The sequence below is a fragment of the Poecile atricapillus genome, chromosome 5, assembly GCF_030490865.1.
Source record: "Poecile atricapillus isolate bPoeAtr1 chromosome 5, bPoeAtr1.hap1, whole genome shotgun sequence".
Lineage (NCBI taxonomy): Eukaryota > Metazoa > Chordata > Aves > Passeriformes > Paridae > Poecile > Poecile atricapillus.
This window is the reverse complement of record NC_081253.1, coordinates 7,963,360-7,987,802: the sequence shown is the minus strand read 5'-3', so window position 1 is coordinate 7,987,802 and position 24,443 is coordinate 7,963,360. Positions and strand designations below refer to the sequence as shown.

At 38.9% G+C, this 24,443-nt stretch overlaps 1 protein-coding gene across 1 annotated transcript in view; it reads right to left on the bottom strand.

The window, feature by feature from the left end:
* The window catches only part of DPP10 (dipeptidyl peptidase like 10), a 244,139-nt gene that overhangs the window by 37,660 nt on the left and 182,036 nt on the right, over nt 1-24,443 (bottom strand). The window contains exons 6-9 of the mRNA XM_058840442.1: nt 23,498-23,550; nt 23,317-23,398; nt 4,128-4,248; nt 1,193-1,347 (exon numbers count right to left, since the gene is read on the bottom strand). Coding sequence (XP_058696425.1) covers nt 1,193-1,347; nt 4,128-4,248; nt 23,317-23,398; nt 23,498-23,550 — 411 coding nt within the window. The remainder of the gene's footprint in view (nt 1-1,192; nt 1,348-4,127; nt 4,249-23,316; nt 23,399-23,497; nt 23,551-24,443) is intronic.

Here is a 24,443-nt window from a genome sequence, read left to right as displayed (position 1 = left end):
CTGTTGCTACACCACCAGCTTCATTACCAATTAATGATGTTTAACGAGTAGCTAAATTTGTATTAAATGGAGACATTAAATAAAGATAATGTTTTTTCATTAATGAGATTACTGAAGTAGTATTGTGTATCACTTTTATGCTGAATTGCTAATGAAATGGAATTACTCCTTTCTCGTCTATAAAGCTGACTTTAAAATATTCCTTATTTTTTTCTTTGCTCTGTCACTCAAGGCTTTTTGCCAATGCAAGAATATAAACTACACCTAAAATTACTGCTGTTTCATTGTTTCAGAGTATTATTTCATAGTACAAAGATATTCTATTTATTTAATGTATGTTATTGTTTCATAGTACCTGGTACAGTCTAGCTGTTCAGCCATCAAGAATAGAGGTTCATCACCAAAAAACAGTAGCAGGAATAGCAAGGAATATTTTCTAAAGCTCTCAGTAAACTTCCCCTGAAATGCCAGAGGAGTACCATAGAGATGGACTTGCCAGAAAGGAATCCAGCCACTTTCAAACTGTGTGCAAGGGCTTGATAAACTGATCAGCTGGAAGATCAAAGCAACAGATCTGGAGGCACCTCACCAGAAAATCTCCAGAAAATGAGGAGTGATTTCAGGCATTACCCCTGTCTGGGCTGTTCTTTCACTTTCCAAAGCAAATCTAAAAACCTTCCTCTAAATCTTCTAAAACACTGATAGTTCTAATTTTTTTTCTCTTTTTGATGGCCATGAAAATATGTTACTGTGGCTTATCTTACTCACTGCCAGTCTGTCCCATTTATTAGTAACAGCACAGCCTACTGAGATCTCTGTGCCTGTGAAGGAACCTGTCCTGTGCTCTGCACAGAGTGTCTGACTCCAGCACAGCTGGGGCTGGATCTTTTCCCTACACAGTCCCTCAAATGCATTACCCTTCTCTCTAGGTGCTGGATTGATTTTACCCAGCCAAATATCAGTGATGAAATTACACCAAATTAGTTTCTCTGCTGTCCCCTCACCCAATAGATTCTTTTCAGGTGTTATAATCTACTGGGGGAAAAAAAAAAAAAAAATTATTATTATTTGCTGAAAAGCATCATGAACAAAATCAGCCTCTGTTCCTGTCTGGAAACACTCTTTTCACACTACTGAATATTATCAGTGAACACAGAAGAGGAGGTGGGGGTTGCATTCCCACTCATCTTACCTTAGGATACGGATACTGCTTTCCCTTTGGATACAGAGGTCCCGTGAAGCGGGGAATAACCATGTTGGGCACTAGAGAGTCATTTATGGTCAGGAAGGCCAATCTTTCCCCGTCTGGAGACCACCAGTGGGCAACGTGGGAATGAAGAAGTTCCTCTGCAAAACCAGATTTCCTTAGGGTCCATAAGAAAACCTCACACATAGTGTCCAGCTTGTTCAGCTGGCACCAAGTTATCCTCCCTGTGCCAACTTGAAATGTGTCTGTTGTAATTTCATTAATTTCACGTCATCTGGGGTTAAATGGTTGGATAACAAGGAACATTGAAGGACCAAGCTTTAAGCATTTTCCTCAAATGCATACTTCCACTAACATCAATAAATCACATAAATGTGAGAGATGATTATTACTGGCATATGCTTACTTCTATTGCGTTCCAATACATGTGTTCACTCAAATTTTAAGTAATTTGGGGGCTTGGCGTATTTTTTGGGCTTTCCAATTCTTTTTTCTTCTCCTCTTAATACAGAATTTCAGTATACCTGATTTCTCTGAGGTGTGGAACCTGATAACATGCAGATCTTCACACAGTCATATTTATATAACAATTTTTGGAGTGCATGATTATGATTTTCTTGTCTCAGTCTAGTGGACCGCTTTAGTTCTTGGGAAGTTCAGTTTTTCTGGAGTGAAACTATTTGAAAATCTGAACCAAACTTTTTTTTTTAATCCAAATTTTATTTGCTTTCCAAATGAATCCAATTCTCAAGAATGTCACTCAATGTTTTCTTACATTTATTGTCATTGTATATCACAGTCAAAAGAAACAAACCAGAAACAGCCACAGGCACAGAACCAAAACTCCTGGAATCTCATACAGCAGCTCCTGAGCAATTCCAAATTCTCCCTGCACAAGTCTTCTGCTTCCACTTGTGAAAAGACTTAGAATTTTCATTATGTATTTGATATGTTGGCCTGCTTAGCAAGGATTTTGTATTTAAATCTGAAGAATTTGGCTGGAAAACTAATTGAGAATAGTGTACTAAGGGAAAAGGCCTGACTGCATACCTAATTTGAGAGCCTACCTAACAAAACTACTTAAACTGTCAACAGAGACTCTCCAAGTTGCTAATCGGATTCTGAGGGTTCTGAAGCAGCTTAATGGGTTGAATTATCTAAGGTTAGGTGAAATGAAGCTGGGACCTATATTCAAAGTCATATATTCTGGGTCATGCTTCTCTCCCTGGCTGGATAACTAAAACCTTTTACACAGGAGAAGAGCAGAGAACGAATGGTGAATATCAGATAGCAAAATATCACAATTATGTTTGCTTTAAAATATTACTGTTTGCATTTAGACAAGGTTATTCACACAAAGAAAAGCTATTCCCAAATGCTTGGTAAGGTAAAATGCTAATAACAAACTCATGAAATGGTAAAAGAAAACAAATGAGGTCAAAAGAGGAAGAGTGCTCGAGTCAACCGAAAATCTCTCAACTTCACCTGGACAATATTCAGCCTGCTCAGCTTCTGATGCTGTTAAAAAGCTCTGCTGAAAGGGGAGCAGTGCTGTAGGTTAATGGGAGAGGAGCAGTGTGTTCCTCTGTGCCAACAGCCACTGGGGCTCTCCAGAATGCACAGACACAACTCCTCCTCCCGTGGCTTCCACGGTGTCTGGGGTTGAGTTGGGCTCCCTCCCTGCCTGCCTGCAGCCCTGGGACCCCAGTGAGTCCTCTGCAGGTCAGGAAATGCACCATCCCACCTGGGGTTAAAAACCATGGAAAATAACGAGCAAAGAAGGCTTCTTCACTTAAAGAAGGCTTTAGAACATGCCTCATGAGGAAGGCTTTGGCATCATCTCCCACAACACCTCAAAAACTTTCTAGCCCCAAACTAGACAACTTTTCCTTCTCTTGGCTGTGACCCCTATTAACTTCACTTTGTTTTAGCAAAACCTTGATAAACTCCATCAACTCCAATGAGCTGTATCTGCTTAAATTCTTCAATTCGCATGCTGTCGTGTTAGATTTTAAGATTATTAAGTGCATATAAAATGATATTCCATTTAAAAAATGTTCTTTTTTTTTTGAAATGTGCTGCCACATTAAAACATTTCAAAACAAAAGAAAACCTTGGAAGTAGGTAACTATCAAATACAGGCTGAGGGATGAAAATTGCCATTCAGAGTTCACTTGGGCAGAGATTTAAAAAAAACCCACGATGAGATGTTTGCTCATAACTACTGCAATGCCAAGAAGTGTGGATAGACCATTTTTAAGGTGAAGTTCTGTGCTGTACGGCATTAACACCATTCCTAAAAAAAACAACTCTTCACACAAGAAATTCTATCCCTCTGGTAACTGAGTATTTAACCCCAAGCTATTTATCTATGGAACACATGAGTCCCATAGAAGTAGCTGAAATGTGTATTAATTTTACGCTGTTATACCAAGTTAGATAATCTGCTCTCTTATTAATTTTTTTTTTTTTCTTCTTAAATTTATCATTATGTTAAAAGCATTTTGGGTGCAGAGAGGAACATTCTGTGCCACTGGCTGTAGAGGACAGACTGAGCTACCCCCCACTCAAATTTGGGTTTCCTCTTCTATGGGGATGTTTTAACTGCAAATGGATCATCACTGTTGTCCCTAAAAGCATCGAACTGAGCCCTTTCCCTGCTCACTTCTGCATGCTACCAAGTGTTCACTGGCAACATTCAGCTTGGAAATGAATTCCTCTTTCTCAGAAAACACTGCTATATGCAAACCAGCAGCCAACACAAAGACTGAGCAGATATAAAGGCAATCTTGCAGGAAAATGAGAAGGGAAAGGAGCAAACCCAACCTCAGCATTTTCTGAAATGAACAGATTTGTGCTGTTGGGTCTGTACAAGGACCTTTCATCTGTTTTAATAAACAGATATATTCATCCAGCTTACCTTCATATAACCAGTCTGCAATTCCATTAAAAATAATTCCTTCCTTTCCTGAGGATGTCAGGCGCAATGAGCTGCTCTTTACATCAGGCTGATAGTAGATGTTATTTTCAAATATATAAATCTGGATGAGGTAAGAGAGACGGAGAGAAAAACCAACATTTTGGTAGATATAAATGAATGTTCAGCAATGAATACATAATTTCCTCAGGCTCAGAACAGTGTACAGAATAATTCAGCATGAGTTTCCACCAACATTGTCTTAATTTTCCATTTTATTATAAAATTGGACAAACTAAACAAACTTTCAATATTTATGGCAAGCAAATCCTTCCTTTGAAATTGTCTTTCCAGTTGAAATATTTCTATTCATGTTAAAAACTACTATTACATTCCTCAAAATCATACAGGAGACAAGTTTCATAACAGCTGAATGAATAAAGAAATTTTCATCTGGTTTTCTAACTGTGAAATGAGACACACTTCTGCAAGGACATACAGCATAGTACATACATCATAGAAGTGTAACTTACAGCTTTATATCATGGTGTGAGAACACACTGGAGAAGCAAAAACAAATAGCAGCCTGCAGTTAACTTTTCTCAGCTTGCTAATGACTTCTGACTGACACACCAATGTTTTACCTCAAGTGTACCATTTTTCAGTTTTATTTTTCAAGTCTGGGCTCCTCATCCTCCTTTTTCCTTCTTCACTGCCACTCATTTGCCTTGTCTGCTCCTCTTTCCCTGCTCACTTTGCTGCAAAGGGTACCAAGATCACTCATTTTGAGAAGCTGAGCTCCAGGTTCCATGACAAAGTGCAATAAATTACAGTGGCCACGTGCACATTTCCACAGCTTAACACAAAAATCAAAGCAACAGCAAGATTATGCACCAGCTCAATTCACACTGAGAAAATGCATCTGCGACAGGATTAAAGAAGCCAAATGCCAGAGAAATTTCTGTGCACCATTTCAGCACTGTACACTGATATACAGTCTCAGGGAGTGTTAACAGGAAGTAAATATATTTCCACCAAAGACTATTAAAAAGCCTGGTCGTTTATCATTCTCTCATACTTCGATAATAAATGACTTATGGGAAAACACTAACCAAAGAGCAAAGTTTTATTATCACTATTACTGCTGTTCCCTTTGCTTCTAAATTACCATCTGAAACAGATTTCCCTCTGAGTCCCCAAACTGATGATTTTTAACAGTAGCCACCTCATGATTTCTGCTGCAGAAAGCTGAATCTGAGGTTTTTTTCATACCATGAGCAATGCAATGATTTTAACCATTACTGGAAACCAGGGGTGACGTGGAAGTCCTTTGTGTCAGGATCCAAAGCTCAGCCGTGAGCTCAAACCTGAAGCAAAAATAGTTTGCTTCAAATTGAACCAGTCTGAATAATCCAAAATGTACTGAGCTTTGTATCAGCACAGAGAATTTCTGGGAAGGTGATGTATCACCCAACAGCAAAAGAAAATAACGATGCTGGATGTATCAAGCTTTTGAAATAACATCAACAAGAACTTCCTGTAAATGTGTATTTCCACACTAAAAATACACTTTTATTTCTAATGTAAAAGAAATGAATATGAGCAAAATTAAGGCATGATTAACTACTTAACCAAGAAAACCAAAACAATTTAACCAAGTATTTTTTTTTTATTTATGTCAACTAAAACTATTGCTACCAGACTCCATTACAGGTAGACTAAGTAATGAACCACTCCAATGACTGTTGCTTCCTATGAAACAACTTACAGCTGAAATCCTCTTCCTATTTAACACCAGCTTTCAAAAGGTTACCAAAAAACCCTACTTGGTCAAATGGTTCTATTTTATTTAATCTTCTTTAATTAAAATAAATCAATCTAATTCATTTTTGAAGATCAGGAGTATGATTTTTGCTTCTCTCCCCCTTTTTCAGGCTGTTAGTGTTCTTAATGGTAAAAGTACTCACATTGTCTTGTCTCTGCAGTGAAAATTTTCATTTCAAATGATCAGTGACAAAGAACAGGATTAAGGATTACTTGTTTTATGACTGAATCCTGAGAAGGTTTTTAATCCTGTTATTACTACTTAGCAGGCATTGCTCATTCCATTTGACAGACCTCAGATAAGTAAATATCTCTGAAGGAAACTCACTGTTGTGCCACTATTATCTTTATTCTTCATTCATTTCATAAAGCAGCTTTGTCTCCATCCTAAACCAGTTCTCAGTCACCCTCTGGACATCCTCACAATCTTAGTCTACTCTATCATCCAAAGCTTCTCTTCTTTCCTCATCACTCCTGAAACATGTTCCTTCAACTTTGAAAGCTGATCCAAACCCACATTTTTTTTTCTATCGGAACACTTTAAAGTTCTTGAAAGTCACACAGCAGCTCTCTCCCAAGCAAGCCTTGAGCTCACTGATTACTTGAATTTAACATTAAGAAGGAAGACTTCATGTTCCTGTCCAGAACATTTATGAAATACAACCATTCATGTTCCTCAACACAACTAAGCTGCACCTAAGTGCACATGGATGAGAGCTTGGTGCTCTGGCAAGATGGTCCTGCACTCACTGCCTGCAGCATTCCAAAAGATCAACATCCCCATGCCTGCAAATCATCTGGGAAAGATTCTCCATTAGGGTTAGTCATTTAATCTCATCTGTAATTTGGACTATCTGCTGTATTTCAGGAGGTGCCATTTTCCCCAGGAAGCTCCTGGGCTGCTGGTTGCACCGACAGGAATTCATCCTTCCGACAGGGACAGAGCCTGGCCCCTGCAGCAAGGGCTGCATTCCCCTCCATGCCAAAGGGCTCATCTGTAACTATTTAACCCATTCACCACTTGGAAATAAGGACTTGGGAGTTAAAATGTTGATTTGTGCAGCAAAACAGGCAGCAGAGGTGCAACAGGAGCGCTGTCATTACTGTGAAGGCTACTTAGCCACGGCCTGAGAGGCTCTCACTTCCCTCTCAGGGAATGCAGGCAGTGCATTCAATTAAGCACAAGTGCTTTGTGCAGCCACACAGCCCAATCTCCCATCAGTCTGCAGCCAAGAAAGGCATTTCCAAAAGGCAGACTCGCTGTGAATTCTTCTTCCCAGTATAATACTTATATGATACAAATGCACCTTACACATAGCTCTAAAATACTGAAATTGTAATAGATGGCCCCTTGGAATTAATTCTCTTCCCAAGATTGTGAGTAGATCCTGCTTGCTTTCATCCTGTGTTTGCAAATACAACACCAGCCAGCAGCAAAAGGTGGTGTCAATGTGAAGTGGCTTCAGGAGGAAAACAGACCCTGACCTTATCTTATGTGAATTATCAAGAGCTCACAAACTAAGAGTAGAAATGGAATTATTCCTCAGCTGAAACATGCAGAAAAAAATTCAATCCCTAGAGGAAGGGAAGTCCTTAAATGCCAAGCCCTCCCCTCCTTGCACAATACCCAACATCCTTTTCTTTGCTACACATATTTTATTCTTTCTTACTGAATTTAAACATCAGCACCAAAGCTTTCTGATGAAGCCTACTTACAATTCTGCTTAGTGCTACACTAAAATTTATTTCCAATCTTTATTTTTTTTTTCAAAAACACAGAGACTAGATGAAATTTTTTATTTTTTAAGAAGCAGCTGCTCCTGCTGATTACTTGCAGTACAGGAATACCTGGAAGTTGAATTCATGAGCCATAATTTGGTTTTCAAAATTGAGTGAAAGAGAGAGAAAGTGGCTGAGAGAGAACTCAGACAGCTACTTTTCCTATAAGAGAGACTGAAATTCTCTACCACTGCAAGGCAGATAACAAATCACGACCCTGGGATAAGAATAATTGATCAGAACAAACAAAACCAACCAAATCCTTGCAGCACAATCTTGCAAACACATGCGCCTTACCTGACTTCAGCAAGCAGAACTAAAGATGTGCCCAAAGGTTTCCAGGAAGGGGACTTCACATAGTTCATCACTTTGTATACTGTGTTTTGAGCAACATCATATAACCCAAAATTTCCCTTGCTGGTCCCTCTCCACTCAGGTACATGGGAGCACGTAATAGTAAAAGGCTTTTCTTAGTATACACTTGGCTCTATTTACTACATCACAAGTACTAAAATGTTGACTGCAACTACTGAATCTTCTCAAACTGCTAAAAAAGGAGTTGCTAACTGTATATCAGGTATTCTCATCAGTGAGAATACATCAATGGCTTTGTGCCCAAAAAGCTTTCACAGCTTTCAGGTATGATGATAAGAAAGTAAATTGAAAAAGGCACAAAGTGGAACCAGGATATGCTATTGTATGTGGAAATTATTTTTATGCTTTTTTTAACCTCTTCTCTTCTACCCATCTTTTATGACTATTCTTAAAAAATTTAAAACAATTTTTAGCGGAGACCCTCAACTCATAATGGTGTAAATAGGGATAAATGTCAAAATCTACTGCCTTCACAATTATCTGACTTTCTGTTTTCTTAGAGATTTTTCACATCAAGTCTTAAACCAAATGGAGAAAAACCCCACAGAATTTCTTTAATTATTTTATCAAGTATTTTCCAATTAATGAAAAACACCTGCAAGAATGTTTTGGATTAGTGAGATACATTAATTCTTGGTAATGATCACATTTATTTCCACTGACTGTGAAGAATTTGAGGCCCTGCTTGCTCTAATATTCTACCTCAGCACTAATCCATCTCATACTTCCACATCTGGCATTCCCCAAACCACTTTTTCATAAACCTTCTAAATTAATTCCTTCCAAAACACTTATTTACTGTTGGCAACATGTTTCACAATTACAGGATTTTCTTTGTGGCTGAGGTCTGGAGCAGAGCACCCAGCCCGAGTCACTGCAGATGGCACACAGCTGTGAAAACAGAGACATGCACTCCCCAGCTGAGCAGCAAACCTAGTGCCAGGAGCTGGACAGGCCCCCGTGTGTCTTTAATCATTTCAAACACTACAGGCAGAGAGAAGCTGCTAAATGACAGAAAAATACTCCACTTTTTCCCCTTTGGTGCTCCGCTGGAGCCTCCTGCACGGCACATCCACACTCAATCCCTGCTCTGATTGCAGGGACAGCTCGAGCCTTCTGTGCTCCAGCCGGGCAGCAGCGCCTTGCCCAGAGCTGCTGCAGGGCACTCTGAATCCCAGCTCTTCTGGAAGGAAAGCACAGCTGGTCTGTTCAGCATGGAGAAGACTGAGGGGAGACCTCACTGCAGCTACAACTTCCTTGGGAGGGGAAGAGGAGGGGAAGACACTGATCTGTTCTGTGACAGGACCCATGGGAATGGCCTGGAGTTGTGGCAGGGGAGGTTTAGGCTGGGTATTAGAAGAAGGTTCTTCCCCTTGAAGCCGTAAGTTTTAGCTTTCACATTTTTCCCTAGTGTAGTTTTGAGCTTTATATTAAGTGTCAGTGAGCTCTCTTCATAGAGTAGGTAGACAAAACAATTCCTCTTCTAGCTTGATAAGAAGGATGATCATTACAAGGCCCAAAAGCAGAAAGAGTGGACTGAAGAGAGAAAACAAGGATGGGACTTCATAACCTGAAGCAGTGATTGGACAATTAACCCTCATATGCAGATGGACCAAAACTTATAAAAATGTGAGACCTCGTGGCCAGTTGTCCATTTTGTGATCAATTTTAGGGCCATCTTGGGTGTAGCCCTGGCTCAAGGTATATCCTTTAAGGACTTTTAATAAATACCTACTTTATTCTTAACTCTGTCCAGCCTCTGCTCTAGGTCAGCTTTCTCAAGGCATCACTCCAGAGGCTGGTTTGGGACTGGAACATGCTGGAAGGAAAGAAACTGTGGAGTGTGGCTATAGGAACTGTTCACATTACATGGATTCATCAGGACAAACACCTTGCTCAAGGAAAGTGCCAACCAAACTCTAAAGCCACAGAGCAGATGCAGCTGGAAAGGAAACAAAATCACCTGTATCTGTACATCTTTGGTTAGAAAAGAAATCCATACAACAAACACTGGGCTCTTTCTGTACAGGTGAGAGGTCTACCTGTAATGCAAGAAGATCCTCAGATTCTTCCACAGAATCTCAGACCAATAAATAAATAACTACTCCAATCTGGAGCAACTTCAGCACTCCCACTTAATACCCCAGAGAATGTAACAGTCTTCCTTACCTTTCACACTCTAAATATGAGCTATGACAAGACTAAGGAATTTCTGATTATGCCCAGAAGGAGACCTTCAGGCTTTCAGGAAATGCTTCTGCTGCAGAACTCCTGCAGCTGCTAATGCCAGCACTAAAGACATCGGCCCAGGGCATCCTCAGGCAGCCCAGCCCTGGCTGCATTCCTGTGACCTTGGCAAGGACACACAGGTCACCCCTCTCTGGCCAGCCCAGCATTCCCTGTCACAGAGCACTGAGCTCCACCTGGGGCTCTCTGCAGAGGGGTGAGAACATTCCTGCTGCAGAAAGCAGTGTCAGCACCCTGTGCCCCACACAGCCAGCCCAGCCCAGCCCAGCTGCACCGCGGCACAGGCTCCACCAGAGCTGCTGCTTTCCTAAACATTCAGCAAAATTCCGTCCCTTCTTGTGAGACTGCCAGCCAATTAGTTGGATAATTAATTCTTCAAAAGCTTCAAGATGCTTTTCCATCTGGGCTTGCCTCACCATTTGTTCTGTCTCCTGTCTTACCATACATTAGCCAGGGCCAAATCCAGCTGCCCCCAGTCAGATCATTTGCTAAGATTTCCGATGAAATGTGTTTTCTCACTAAAAGCCATTAATACAAATAATATCAGCTATTCATGAGCAGAACAAATTTAAATAAAGAATATTTTCTTAGTTGTCTCGCAAATATTGAACTTTGCTCTTCAGAGATTAAACCACAACTTCTCCAGTTCTAGGAACAAGTATACTGCATGATAACATGTATTCACATATTTATATAGTATATATCCAAAGGGTTGATGCCCTTTTGTTCTAGAACATACAGAAAGTCCAGCACAAAAAACCAGCCTTGCATAGAAGAAATAAATAAGTGGCATATTAAATAAAATAATTAATTTTAGAATTATTTTGAAGCCATTTTTATTCTAAAAATGTGGTCTCAATTCCTACTGTTGCTTTCACCATAATTATGGAAAAATGCAGATATCCATGCACTTCCTTTGACTTGTAAGTAATATTAGAACTAACTTTGGATTGCAGGAAGAAACTAAAATCAAAGCCCTGCATCCACATCAAGACAGTTTGGTTGCCAGTTTTTAACACCTGCTGTTAAGGTAGCAAGTTTGGTTTTCATTCAAGTATTTAAAGTATTTGTTTCTACCTCCTGGTTCACAGATATGAAAAATTATAGAAATAGCTCCACTTCAGAAATTTACAATTAGTTTTCACCAATTTAGAATATACTGCAAATCACTCATAGGATCTCTCAATGCAATAGCTTTCAAACGAATTCCTGGCTTGGCATTTTCTCTGCCACCATTCAGCATTCTCTAAAGTTCTGATAGACAATTTTTTTTTCCTGAGAGCCACTGATTACGTTATTTTTAGTCACAGTGTAATATCTACTCTCTTCTTCAAGTTCAAACTGAGCAAACATTTTCTTGTCATCTGTGATTTCACTTACTATACTCCTGGGACTCACTGACTTAAACTGAGATTGTCAGACCATTATTATACCCACTGTTACAGAAGATGAGCACCCCTTCCGTCCCTTTTTCCTTGCCAAAATCTTATTTACTTGAAGCAGATTCCCACTGAAAATCAAAGTTTAGTTAAGATTATGTGTTTTGTGTGCCAATACAATAACAGTGTAAACACTATTTTCTTTTTTTTCCCCTTTCACAGAAAAGATAAATGCTGCTTTGGGGATGAAAACATCATCCAGAAGGACTGGACACACAGTGTTAAACAGGAACAGTTGTTTGCTATACCAAGCTAGAAGTTCCATGATGGCAATCCAAACCTCCTGGCCTTTATGAAAGCTCCTCTGTGGCCAAGAGGCACAGGGCACGTGGAGAGAGCCACAGAAATCCTTCAGGGCTCTGTTTGGGAGCAGGAAAGAGGTGGCTTTTCCTGTGCTCTGTGCTGACCTGGTGGCGTGATGTCATTTGGCTCATTAGCTGGACACTCATGACTCTGCTGGCACAGGGGTGACTCAAACTGCCCATGGCCAGCACAACAGGTACAGCACCAGCCTTCCTGTGACAATGCTCTGGAGGATTTCCAAGTTAGGAGTTGGTTTACTGCTCCACTCACGTGAACTGTACACACATTGCATACAAAATCACATTGACAAGCCACATTTCCAGGAGGTACTTGGCCCTTTGTTGGAAAAGGAGCAAAATCAAGGGTGGGTGTCTGCCATTGTTGCCCACAGTAATCAGCTGTGGAAGAAGCTCCACGGTGATGAAGAGGACATTCACTTATTGAGGGGAAAGGGAAATGCAAGGTGGCAAACTACCACCCCAAACACTCATAGTGCATTTCACTGGTGGGACTGATTATCCTGCTGTCTCTCTTACAGGTCCAGCAGCCATCTCTAAAACCAAAGAGAATTATTATATTTCAGATAATATAAACCACAGAAAAGTGGCTTATAAAGCTTTTATAGGTATGACTTTTAGAAGGTCAGAATATTCATTAGTGACTTAGCAAGTTACAGTTATGCAGACTTCTTCCAAAAGCCTTTTATTTTTTTCTCACATCTTACAAATTTTCTTACAGATCACATATGTTACAGGATGACAATTTCAAGGAAAGTTTTATGGGATGGTATTGCAAAGCAGCTTTATTTCCTATTCCTTTTTCCCTCCATTATATCTGTAGTCTATTTAGACTGTGAGCTCTCACAGGCAGGATTGCAGGCTACAATGTCTGATCTAGTTTGGAATACAGCTCTTTGCAAGTCTCCAGGAGTGCATAATGGCTCTGATCTCTTCTCTGCAGATGTTTTTTTTCTTTTTTTCCTTTTGCAGGTCAATCTGTACTGGTACAAAATTTTCAGAGCCATTCATCTCTGATTTGCTCCATGGAGCAATAAATTAAGCAGGTAGTAGGAACCACAGGCCCCATGAGCTACCTAAGCAATGCCTGGCAGTGGACAAAAATCTGTCCTTACACGATCCATGTTCCAAAAATCATCAGAGACTTTGCAAATGAGGCAGAAACCAAATAATAGATAATAACAAAATTATTATAATTGTAAGCAATAAGAACTATATTCACTCTTAAAGGTACTTATTTTTTAAACATTGTGATTGACCTGCACAACAGTTCTTTCAGAGGAAACTTTCAAGCATTTAGGTTATGTTGTAATTAAGGGAGAGGAGGAGTAGCTGTTGATCACTAGGAGGATGAAGACCTCAAAGCACAGACACCCCAATGTCACACAATACGTTTTTCTGGTGTCAGTTACAATATGTTAATTTTATTTTTGCAGTAATCAAGCTGCCAGACATAGCAGGAAGAACACAACACTGAAGCACCACTTTTCTTCTGTCTAGATTAATGCCACTGCATCACCGCAATGTGTTAGCACAATTGTTTCTGAACAACCACAAACAATCTACAAGGCCATTATATTTAATTGCTATTTAGATAGTTTATAAATCTACTGTAAACAATAGTGAGGATGCACTCATAATGAAGCTATAAGATTAGTTACTAATGTCATGACATAAACCAGGCCATGAACTCAGACTATCAGCAACTCCATGGTAACTCTGATGTTTATGTCCTTGGTTTCCAATAAATGCGGGGAAGCGTTGCCCTCTTTTGTTTCAACACACATTAATTATGTTGCCTTTCCAATGATATTGGATCATGATGCTCACTAAATTCACACCCTGCCTCATCTCATGACAGCTTACCCAGGAGAGCAAACATAGTGTAATATGCTGTATAAATAAAATCACGTATAATATCTGAACTACGACCTAGGCAGAAAGCTGCTTCATAAATCTGCTGCACAGATCACAGCAAGAATGCCTTGCCCCAGGCTGATGGTCTGGATCTGCTGCTTCCTCCCATGGGGCTGCCTGAAGAGCTCTGCTGGCTGCAGCACTGTGCAAAATGTCACTGAGGATTGGGATGCTCAGCCCTTTGATCCTTGTCTAAGTGATGTGAAGAACAGACTTATCTACAACCAGTTCATGCTCAGGAATTCACACTCCTCCTTCCTCACACTTACTGATCGCTTCTGACTAATGAGCCAGCATGGAGCTTATAACAAAATCATAATCTGTCCTTACCATAAAATCTTTCAAAATGATCTCTGGTTGTTTCAAGCTCATCTTACACTGATATCAAGCTTTCAATTATGCCCAGACTGATAAATCCATAACAAGTTAAACTGAAAAATTTTCAACCTAGTTACTCCAGAAGAAAAAAAAGCAATGTTGGGAGACAGAAAAATATCTGAGGAAATTGTAAGGGCTTGGTGTCAGAGGAAAAATCTTCTGTTTTCTTTGACAAAATGTAAGAAAGTAGCATTATAACTGCAAGAACAAAAATAAAGAGATACAGAATTGAAAATTCTGAGCTGTAAAATCATGCTACTATTTTTAGGGTGGTGCACAAACCCTGAGAACTTTGTATGAAATTTAATAGACCAGGGTGCCTCTGAGCATCTCCTACATGAGAAACCCAAGCAGAGTTTCTCACCAAGGTTTGTGCTTTCAGCTGCTGTTGCTATCCCAGCCCATCTTGCTTTCAGGGTGTGTGCCTTCATCTCCCCACTGCACACAGGGCTCAAGCTGCCTGTTGCCTTTGTGATGGACTAAAATTTTAGTGGATGACATCCAGTAAACTTTCATATACAGACTCCACACAGCATATCTAACCAATGCAAGAAACACAGTTCGTCTTAAAATATCTCATTAGGAATGAGACAAGGAGGAATTAGGAAATTTTGACTAGCTCTTAGAATAGCACATCTGCTTGGGACAGTTCAGCATCTGGGAAACAACACTTGAAAAAATATCTGTTTGCTTTTCTTCCACACAAAACTTTTCCCTTTTGTTTCTGCAAACGCGCTGTCACCTGCCATAAATGGAGAAGGAAATCAATGCAATGTTTTCTCCTAGATATCAGCAGTACACCTGGCTTTTTAATCCTTATTCTCCAGGCCATGGAACTGCCAGTGGAGATACATTCCCCACAACTACACATCCACAAACAGTTCCTGGAATTTCACTGTCTGGTGCAGGCTGAGTCAGCATGAAAGCCTAAGTCACTTGAACACAATGCAGCAAAAGTTTAATCAGCTCTGATCTTTCAGCACAAGCACAAGGAAGTCATAACCCCACTCTAGAGAAAAAGAAATATGCAAGGATATTTATGAGCTGTTGATGATAGAATTTAATGTCTCTTCTTCCAGAGGGACTTGGCTAAAATAGAGAGAAGTACCCAGGAGAACTGAACATAGTTGTTCAATGTTGCATACGAGGACAGTCACCATCACTTCCACTGATAGAAACCTGTCTGTATTTCTGATGGATGTTATGTGCTGACTGAGAAAATAGATTTTAACATACAGCAAACAGAACCTCTAAATGGAAGAGGTGGAGGGACCCTGCCACAGAGCAAGAGCTCAGTGGAGTTTGTGTCCAGTTGGTTTTGCCGCTTCAACCTGTTCCTAGCAGAGCTCTGTAGGCACTGGTTCCATCACACAAACTCCAAAGTCCTTTACAAGTCTTCTGCCAAACTCTTTACAAAAGGTAAATGAAAGTCATCTTTACAATTTATTAGAACAACCTCTGGCATAGAACCTGAACCAGAAAGGCATTAGAAATCTTCAAACACTTCTGTTTCAACATTTTGGTGCCTTCCTCTTTGGACTCTTCCACGGTGTTAGGGAGCATAGAATATATCTGCTTTCTTGGGTGTTTTTTACTCTTTTTTTCTATTTGCCAGATAAAACTGTTATTTACACTACATTACCAAAAGATGGATATGACAAATTTTCCATTCCATGCTGTGATGTACTTGTTTTTTAATCACTAAATATGAAGTGACTACATGATTATATGGTCCAGGGACACAAGTAAGCACGCAATGGTTTGGGGCAGGATTTTAAAGTTATATGGAAATCCAGACCATAATAAAACCCAATCTTTTCCAATTCCAGTTTAGCTAAGGATTCCATCAGATTTCAAGCTCTGCTTCGCAGTTTTTATGGGTGACTATTTCCAAAGAATTTCAGACTTCTGAAATATAATGTTCATGTTTCTGCATTACAGAAAGCTGCACATTTTTCACACAAGAAGCACAGCAGCCCTATTTTATGAGCCATTGGACTTGCAGTTAATATTAGCTAACAGACACAAGTGTGAATATTCAGATATGCTTTGTTACACATGGACATGTTGAACAACACAATGAGTGGTGCATATTGCTGTTTTCAGTGCTCCCTGCAGGCTGCTGCATGGAAAAGTCCTTGTAACTGCTCCTATCAAATGTGTGTCTATACTTCTTTCTGTGGCTTTGTGGGACTGTATGTAAATAAATATACATACATACCTACATATACATACATATATATATATATATACACACACCCACACAAGTAACCATGTGAAAAAATAATTGAGTTTTTGCTCAGTGATGTATCAAATTCCCAATATATTTGCTTCTGGATAAAAAAAATGTATTGTGTGCAAGGCTTCCATTCTGACTCAAATATTAGCTGCATGCTAGATCACTGATAACAGAATAAGAACCAGGGAGAAGAAACATCTTTTACCTTCCCTCTTGATTTATCCACTATAAAGCTGCTGGGCCTTTTACTGTTCCACATGACAAACAGTAGTAGAGAAATAATGCTCCTATAAAACATATGATTTTCTCATTATGTCTTCACCTCTTTTCGACACAGCCAAGTGGCTATTCCCACAAAGGGCCAGCAATATCTAATCCTTAATAAACATAATTTTAAACTGCCTTTGATACTGGAACACGTTTGTTGTATTTCATCCAAGCAAATTGATGAAGAAACTTCTTTGCTTAGCTTACCCTTGTTCCATTTATAATGTTCCATTTATGATGCTGTAGTGGTCTCTAGAGCTCACGAATTTTTATTGAATAAATCCAGCCTTCACAAGTAAAAATGTATTTTTTCCTGTTCTGCCAAACTGCCTGTGTTTTCTGGCTGCATTCTCCATTCCCCTTTTCTGAGATGGGAACAAAAGCTTTCAGATGGAGTATCACTTTTGGAACTAGAGAGCATGCATTAAATCCTCCTCCAATCCATATTTAAATAGAGTGAGCACCCAGAAATTCATAATAGAAATCATATATAATTATCTGAAATTATCATGATATTCTACTTTAGTAGAATACCTTCAGAGCAATTCACAGTATTTTTTTTTTCTTTGAAGAATAGTTTGAATCAAATAATTTAAATTAAAAGGCAAAACACATTTAGATTTTACAATGATAGTTTGACAAATCCAAGAAAAAAATCCAATGTGTAGCAGCAGCTTAGAAGGAAGATTGTTTAACTAAGTCTTTTAGGTAACTCCAGTTCTGTGGACTCACTCAGCTGGGTGGGAAATGCTCAACCACGGCTCTCTTCCTTCAGAGAAACATCCTCAGCAGGACAAAGGATCTCCAAATGTGCTTTGAACTACAGAAGTTTGGTAATTGAACCCCTCATGCATTTTAAATGAGGTATCATACCTGAGGTTAATGCCACATTGAAGTGTTCTTGTTTATTTCTAGTTTTCAGAATAAATTCAAGAAGACCTTTCCCTCTCTGTTTCACTGCCATTTGCCTCATTAGCATAGTCATTAAAAGGAAAGATGAAATAAAGCCTTGACATTTCCATATGTAATTTTAAGTTACTCATCTAAAATACAGTAAGTCAAAAGAGCAGAAGACTTTGCAGATAAAAACAGCAGAAGAAATATATTTATTTTGGACATACTTCATTAGCATTAATTAAGCTTTTACTTAATTTGCATATGCAAGTGTTCTTGCCAGGAGGGGGTGCCAAGTACCCACAGCACTAATTATGCAAAAAGAAAACACATGGCGAATATTTTACAGAAAGACAAATGACCATGTTTTATAGCAGTTGTACATTACCTTGATAGACCAAACAGTAAATGGAGCTTTCAGCAAGTAATGGCTGTTAAAGCATGTGTTGAGCAAGGTAACTGTCCAAGAACAATCCTGCTAATTCCTCATTTACTAAAATTACTCCAGCGCCTATCTGAGTACATGGGAAATAATACAACATCAAAGAACTCTGCTGCTCCACTATTTGTCTTATCTAAAACAGTCTTTGAAAGCCATTGGGAAAAAAAGGCTAAAACTTTGGCAAAAGGCAACTGTAAGGCAATGTCATGTTAATACAGTCTGGGATATTTACATTTTTGTGGGGCAATAGGTATTGCTGGGGGGGTGAAGAGAAACTGAAGCCCCAAACATGAAAAAAAGATAAAGATAAGATGACTGATCACAGAGCAAAAGGGCAGAGAGTTCTTGAAACGGTACATTTATAAACAGCAATTAAAGCACATTTTGCTCTGGTTTATTTCTGTGTTTCTGTTTGTAAGCTGGTTTTTAGATTGAATACAAGGCAAGGTCCTCTTTCACTGGATCTTTTGCATTCTTTATGTAAAAGCTTCAGATTCTAATATCTATTTTCAAGTAACCTTTTTTTGTTGTATTTTTGGAAGATGAGGGCAACTTATAGATTTCTAATATTTAAAATACTTTCTAAAAATTGATGAGAACATTCTGAGTCCAAAATTCAGCTACCAGACTGTTCTTAGTGTATACAGCCTAATAGGTAATTTGACTCAATGATGACCTCAATTAAAACAAAGCAATGTAAAATTCATATTTAGTCCTACAATTTGATAGTGTTATATTTTGTTGGCAGCATCAGCTTTTGACAAAGCTTCTAAAAAATAATTTTCTTTAGTATTCTGGATAGTTTTACTATTTTATTGATTTATGTTTGGTTAAAATATGTATCAGTTTGTGTATATATATTCATCTGTAAGACAATAGATCATTATTTATACTAATCCATCCAAATATATAACTTCAACTCTCCTCAGAATCACTTAAAATATCAAAAGAAAAATGAGTGCACTGCAATAAATAACACAAAACTTCTATTATAAATACAAAGGCAAAGTGATTTGCATGGATGCATGTTCATAGAATAAAGTGAAATAAGGTACTTTATACAAGCTAAACAACATGTACTACCAAGGCAAAAAAAAATAAAATATGTGTAACTTTTAAGAAAAAGCTATGTCAAACTGAACAACTTCTAACCATGCTTCACTGGGAGCCAGCTGAAGTAGCCCACTCAAAACTGATCAGAAGAACTATTTGTATCACAAGGAGCAGAAGAACACGACAGTGTTAACAGACACTGTTAAATACAACACTGGAGACGTCTCCAGCCTGAATTTTTATAGCCAGGCTCCTGCTGCAAAACATCCCCACAGGCAGATCCAGAGCTGTCTCCCCTGTGTCACATACAACCAGGTCCAGCACAAACACATGAAAACCTTTGCTACAAACTACTGGAGAAGGTAAGGCTCAGGAAGGGAGAACACCAAATAAAAAAATGGGTATTCAACAACAGCGGCCCTTTAAAAACCCCAAAGCATTCTTCTTCTCAGTAAAGCCTTCCCACCAGGTAAGGGGTATCTCTTTCTCAGACACAAGCAATGAGGTCTTTAATCAATAAACTGGAGGCAGAAAAATGTTGATGAAACAAATTAGATGTCTAGTTGGGTTTCCTGGAATTACTTAATGCTGCAGTGATGGATTCTATGGAGGTAAAGAGATAATCAACTAATGACTTGCATAATTTTAAACATGAATAATGTTTGGCAAATACATAAACAGCTCCCTAACATACTTTGACACAGAAATGGTATTTTAGATCTGGCACAGTTCTAACACAGTTAAAAAGCAGCATTTTAATGAGTGTGACCTTGAAAACAATTCTTGTTTTAAGAGCTATGTGACCTTAAGGTACATTAATTCATTAGATAAAAGTTTCTTCTCCCCAATGGCAAACATTTTCAATTTCAGCACCAAAATGTCATGACTCAAGCAGCAGATGTTTCTCTGGGCTTTCCTCTTAATCACTACAAGACCCTCTACTCTAGGTAAATACCAAGGAACTGAAATAACTTGCAACCACTGTGGTAGCTTGAGAGCAGTGGGTACTGTGGCTCAGTCACCCGGCTTCTGACAGAAAACTCTGTTCTTCACTGGCCACATGGGGCCTGCTGGCCCATTAGACAGTCCCAGAAATTATTCCCAACAGTAAACTTCAAATGATGCATGCTTTCCACAAGGATGTAAAATACTGCATGTACTTGATTTCACTGCAGCCATATTCTGTCTATGCAATAAGCAGTTTGTGGCTTCATACATATTTTCCTTCCTGGCTTTTTTTTTTCCTTCATATTCTTATATCATCTGTTTGAACATCTTGCCAGTTCCTCCTCATTGGAAGACCTTAAGATAACTATGTAGGCTGCACTGTTACTGAGATCTGCAGAACTGTGGACTGGAAACATTTTATTTTATACTACAGCCTTACTATCGAAAATACTTGATCTAAGCCCATGTGTTATCCCCCTATAATTTGGATTTAATCCAGGACTTTCCAAATAGTTATAGTGTAAAGCTGGGATCTTTGGCTCAGTCAGACATACCTCACATTTTCTGCTAGTTTTCCTGACCAGTCCTGGCTGTAGGATTGCTTTACATTCCTGCACCACAGATGCAGGGGGATATTCTCCCTCACTTTGTTTTTACATACACTCTATCTCTGTGATGGCACACAGCACATGTCATGGGTCCTTCTACATCAAATTTTTGTACATAAAATAAATTTCTTCTTCTATAATTTTTCTTCACTTGTTCTTCAGTTGTAAAGAATGGCTCTTGGAGATTACCCAGGTTAATACACTATGATTAATTTATTTAGAGGAAGTATTTCATTGCTTGTTTTACTCATGAATTATCACTGTTTCCTGATTCCATGGAAAAGACATGTAAGGTTTGTTCAGGAAGGGACACCACTCATAGTATGGTTGGCAGCATGGGTCTGTGAGTGCAGCTCTGCTCCCATGTACATTCCATTGGTAGCTCCTGATGGGTTTTCATCATCAGATCTCTCCCTTTATGCCATCCTCTGTGCCCTGGTTCACTGCTGGTTGCTTCCTGTACTATTTTACTCAAAACCCACTAATCCAGTGTTTTTTCCAATGAGAAATTTTATAACAGAAGCATTGTGGCAATGTGTCCTCAGGCACACATCTTTCCTGTGCCTAACCTGTTCTGCTGGGATGAACTCTCTGTCCTGTTTCTGCTCGAGGCAGATGTTCCTTTGGACAGCAGCAACAACCATTACTCACAACACTCTTTATTCATTCATGCTCCTTCTCCATTTTTGGCTTGCTGCTGAAGTGGGAGGGTAATGCAGCAAGGCGCTTCTGTCACTTTGGAAACCTCCTTTTGCCACATGAACAGCTTCAAGAGGACATCCTTTGAATTGGCAACTCCCAAAGTCACCTTCAGTGGACTGCTCCTGCAGGTGTACATCACTATGGCAACACTCGGTGCCATTCAGAGAGCACACAAGATTTTGTGTTCAAAGTTATTATTTCCTAATTCTGCAGACCATATGGCATCATAAAACCCACAGTAGAGCAGATATTTTTTAAGCATGACATTAACTTTACTAGGGACATTAACAAAGATGAGTAATGTTATCCTCACTCAAGTATGAATTATGCCAATGTTTTCAAATTTGGATGATTAAGGTTGTACCTAAAATGATCGCCTATTTTTTCCCTGTTCTGAGATGTAATAGGAGTCCACCTGTGCCTGTATCTGAAAGTATCCATACATATTTTCAGAATGACATTTTAAGCAAAGCACTTAAGGCCAGCATTATTCTGATTTATTTTTCTGAGGCTTATGATTGGTAAATCTGACCCTGTTCTTATGACACATCTCAGGAAAAGTTATTTTCTCAGTAATCACTGCACTTAATTTTAGTTCTACTTCAGCTTACTGATTCTCTGATCAGTACACACAAATGTTCAGATACTCTGTCTAGCACAGACAAACCTTAAAAAAACGCAATTTTGTTAAAATATTTCTTAAAACTGTCCAATTTTGCAAATGCCTCTCCTTTCCACTAGAACCTACGTGGTTTGCCACATTCCATAATGCTTCCTGGGAAATAACCTATGTATTTATTACCACTACTCCTGGTGCCATGCTCTCATTATTAATAAATTAATGTGGTTAATTATTAAAACGTACCAAGCATGTTTCAATTACTTTTTCTCACCTGCCTCCACTTCCTTAATGCAAAATATTCCAACCAGAAACATTTTTTACTTTCCAATCATCTCGATGATATATAAAGCAACAGGGTATATTCTCTAGGCATTCAGCTTACAGCCTCTCTGCATGAACAAGCTGGATGTGCAAGGAGGCCCTGGGATCATGCCTGGGGGCATTAATGAGCTTATTAGAACACTGTAACAAGGATTATCTGAATTTCTTATGCAGAACTGAAGATTTAATCAGTCTCTTGCCTTCAACTACCAACACAAGTCGGCTCAAAACCAATGCTGTTCTAAAACCACAATTTTTTTCTTCTCATATTCATTGGTTATGAAGACCATGGATGATTAATGTTCATTAAAAATGGCAAAACTTCTGGGAAAAAGTTATACATGAAACATGGCATCTTGTTTTTTTATTATGAACTCAATACAGCACAGCTGACCTTGGCAGTAATTTTCACACTGAAATGAAAACATCACTTTCCATGAATCCATCACATCACATTTGGGTGCTAAGCTTTTGCCCACAGTTTTTATTGACATTGCACTTAAAAGAAAACTGCTTTTCACCTTTAACTTTCCTTCCCACACAGCAGTAGCCATAAAGATGGTAACCCTGAAAATCACTTGGGTGCATATTTAGATGAAGGTGTGATTATTTCACCAACTCTACCATGTGCTTACTGGGGGTCAGCCTGGAAAAACATATTTTTAACAAAAAATAAACAAATAAATAGGGCTCTCCTAAAAGCTGTAATAGGAGCATGCTAGCACAGTGCAGAAAAACATAACACATCTTAAGGTTTTCAGTTTTGTTTTTACCTCAGTCTGTCTGGAGTCCATACATTTTTAATGACTGTGCTTACCAGTTGCTGTCCGTGAACACCCCAGGCTGCGTACTGTAAAACTGAATCCTCTACTTCTGGAGGGTTTAACTCCCAAACTTCCCTTGAAAAAAGGGAAACATTTTTATTTGAACACACTGGCATCACCTCATGCACAGAGCCACTGACAAAGACACGGTATGGAACAAACAGTGTGACCTACCTTGTGTGTATGTTATAAATCACATATGAAGCTGTATAAGAGTAATGAAAAACCTGTAAAAAAAAGAAAAAGCAAAGAATTACAAGACAAAATCCAGGATTCAATACAGACTACCATGAGGGCAGTCACAGTCTTTTAACCCCTGTAAACACTGATACCTTTATTACTGAAAGAATGTTTTACTGAATTAATTATAACCAACAGACCTGAACAAGGTTTTGAAAGCTGTAGGAAGGACACACATATTCACCTGTTAATTTAACCAGACACTGTAACAGCACAACAACTGGACAGAAAATGTCCCAATTAGAAAAATCAGCATTCCTGTTAAAAAAAAAAAAATAGAAACACCCCCCCCCCCAAAAAAAAACCAAAAAAACAAATCAACAAACACACTGAGAATATACATTAAGAAATAAAACCACTTTTTTTTTTCGTCATCAAGCTGTGTCAAAATGATTGCAGACGCATCACAGTAATTCTGTTTGAAATGCAGACCAATAGAGGGTCAGATGGTATTTTTCTGACCACCTGCTATGAGCAGCCTGAAGGACCTCTCAGGTATGGCTGTGTACTTAGCAGGGCTCTGTTTGCTGTGACTTTCATTAAACAAGTTTTGGTCTGATTTTGGTTGACTTCCTTTGTTTTTCAGGAAAAGTCTGTGGAAGGTTTTTTTGTCTGGGTAAAACAAAGAACTACTTTTCAGTAAACCTTTCTCATTCAACAGCAAGTTACCAGTGACTTCTGGATTCCAAACCTGTAGGATTCTCTGAAGGGAACAGAGGAGCATTTACAGTGTGTAATGTGATGGACCACCACACCAAAGGGCTCAAATCAAAGCAAACCATTGCACATTCTGTCTAGTCAAACATTGGTCTATACACAGATAATGAGTAACAGATATTTTGCTCTCTTCCAGGCTTGAGTGATTGTTTTTTACCTAGCT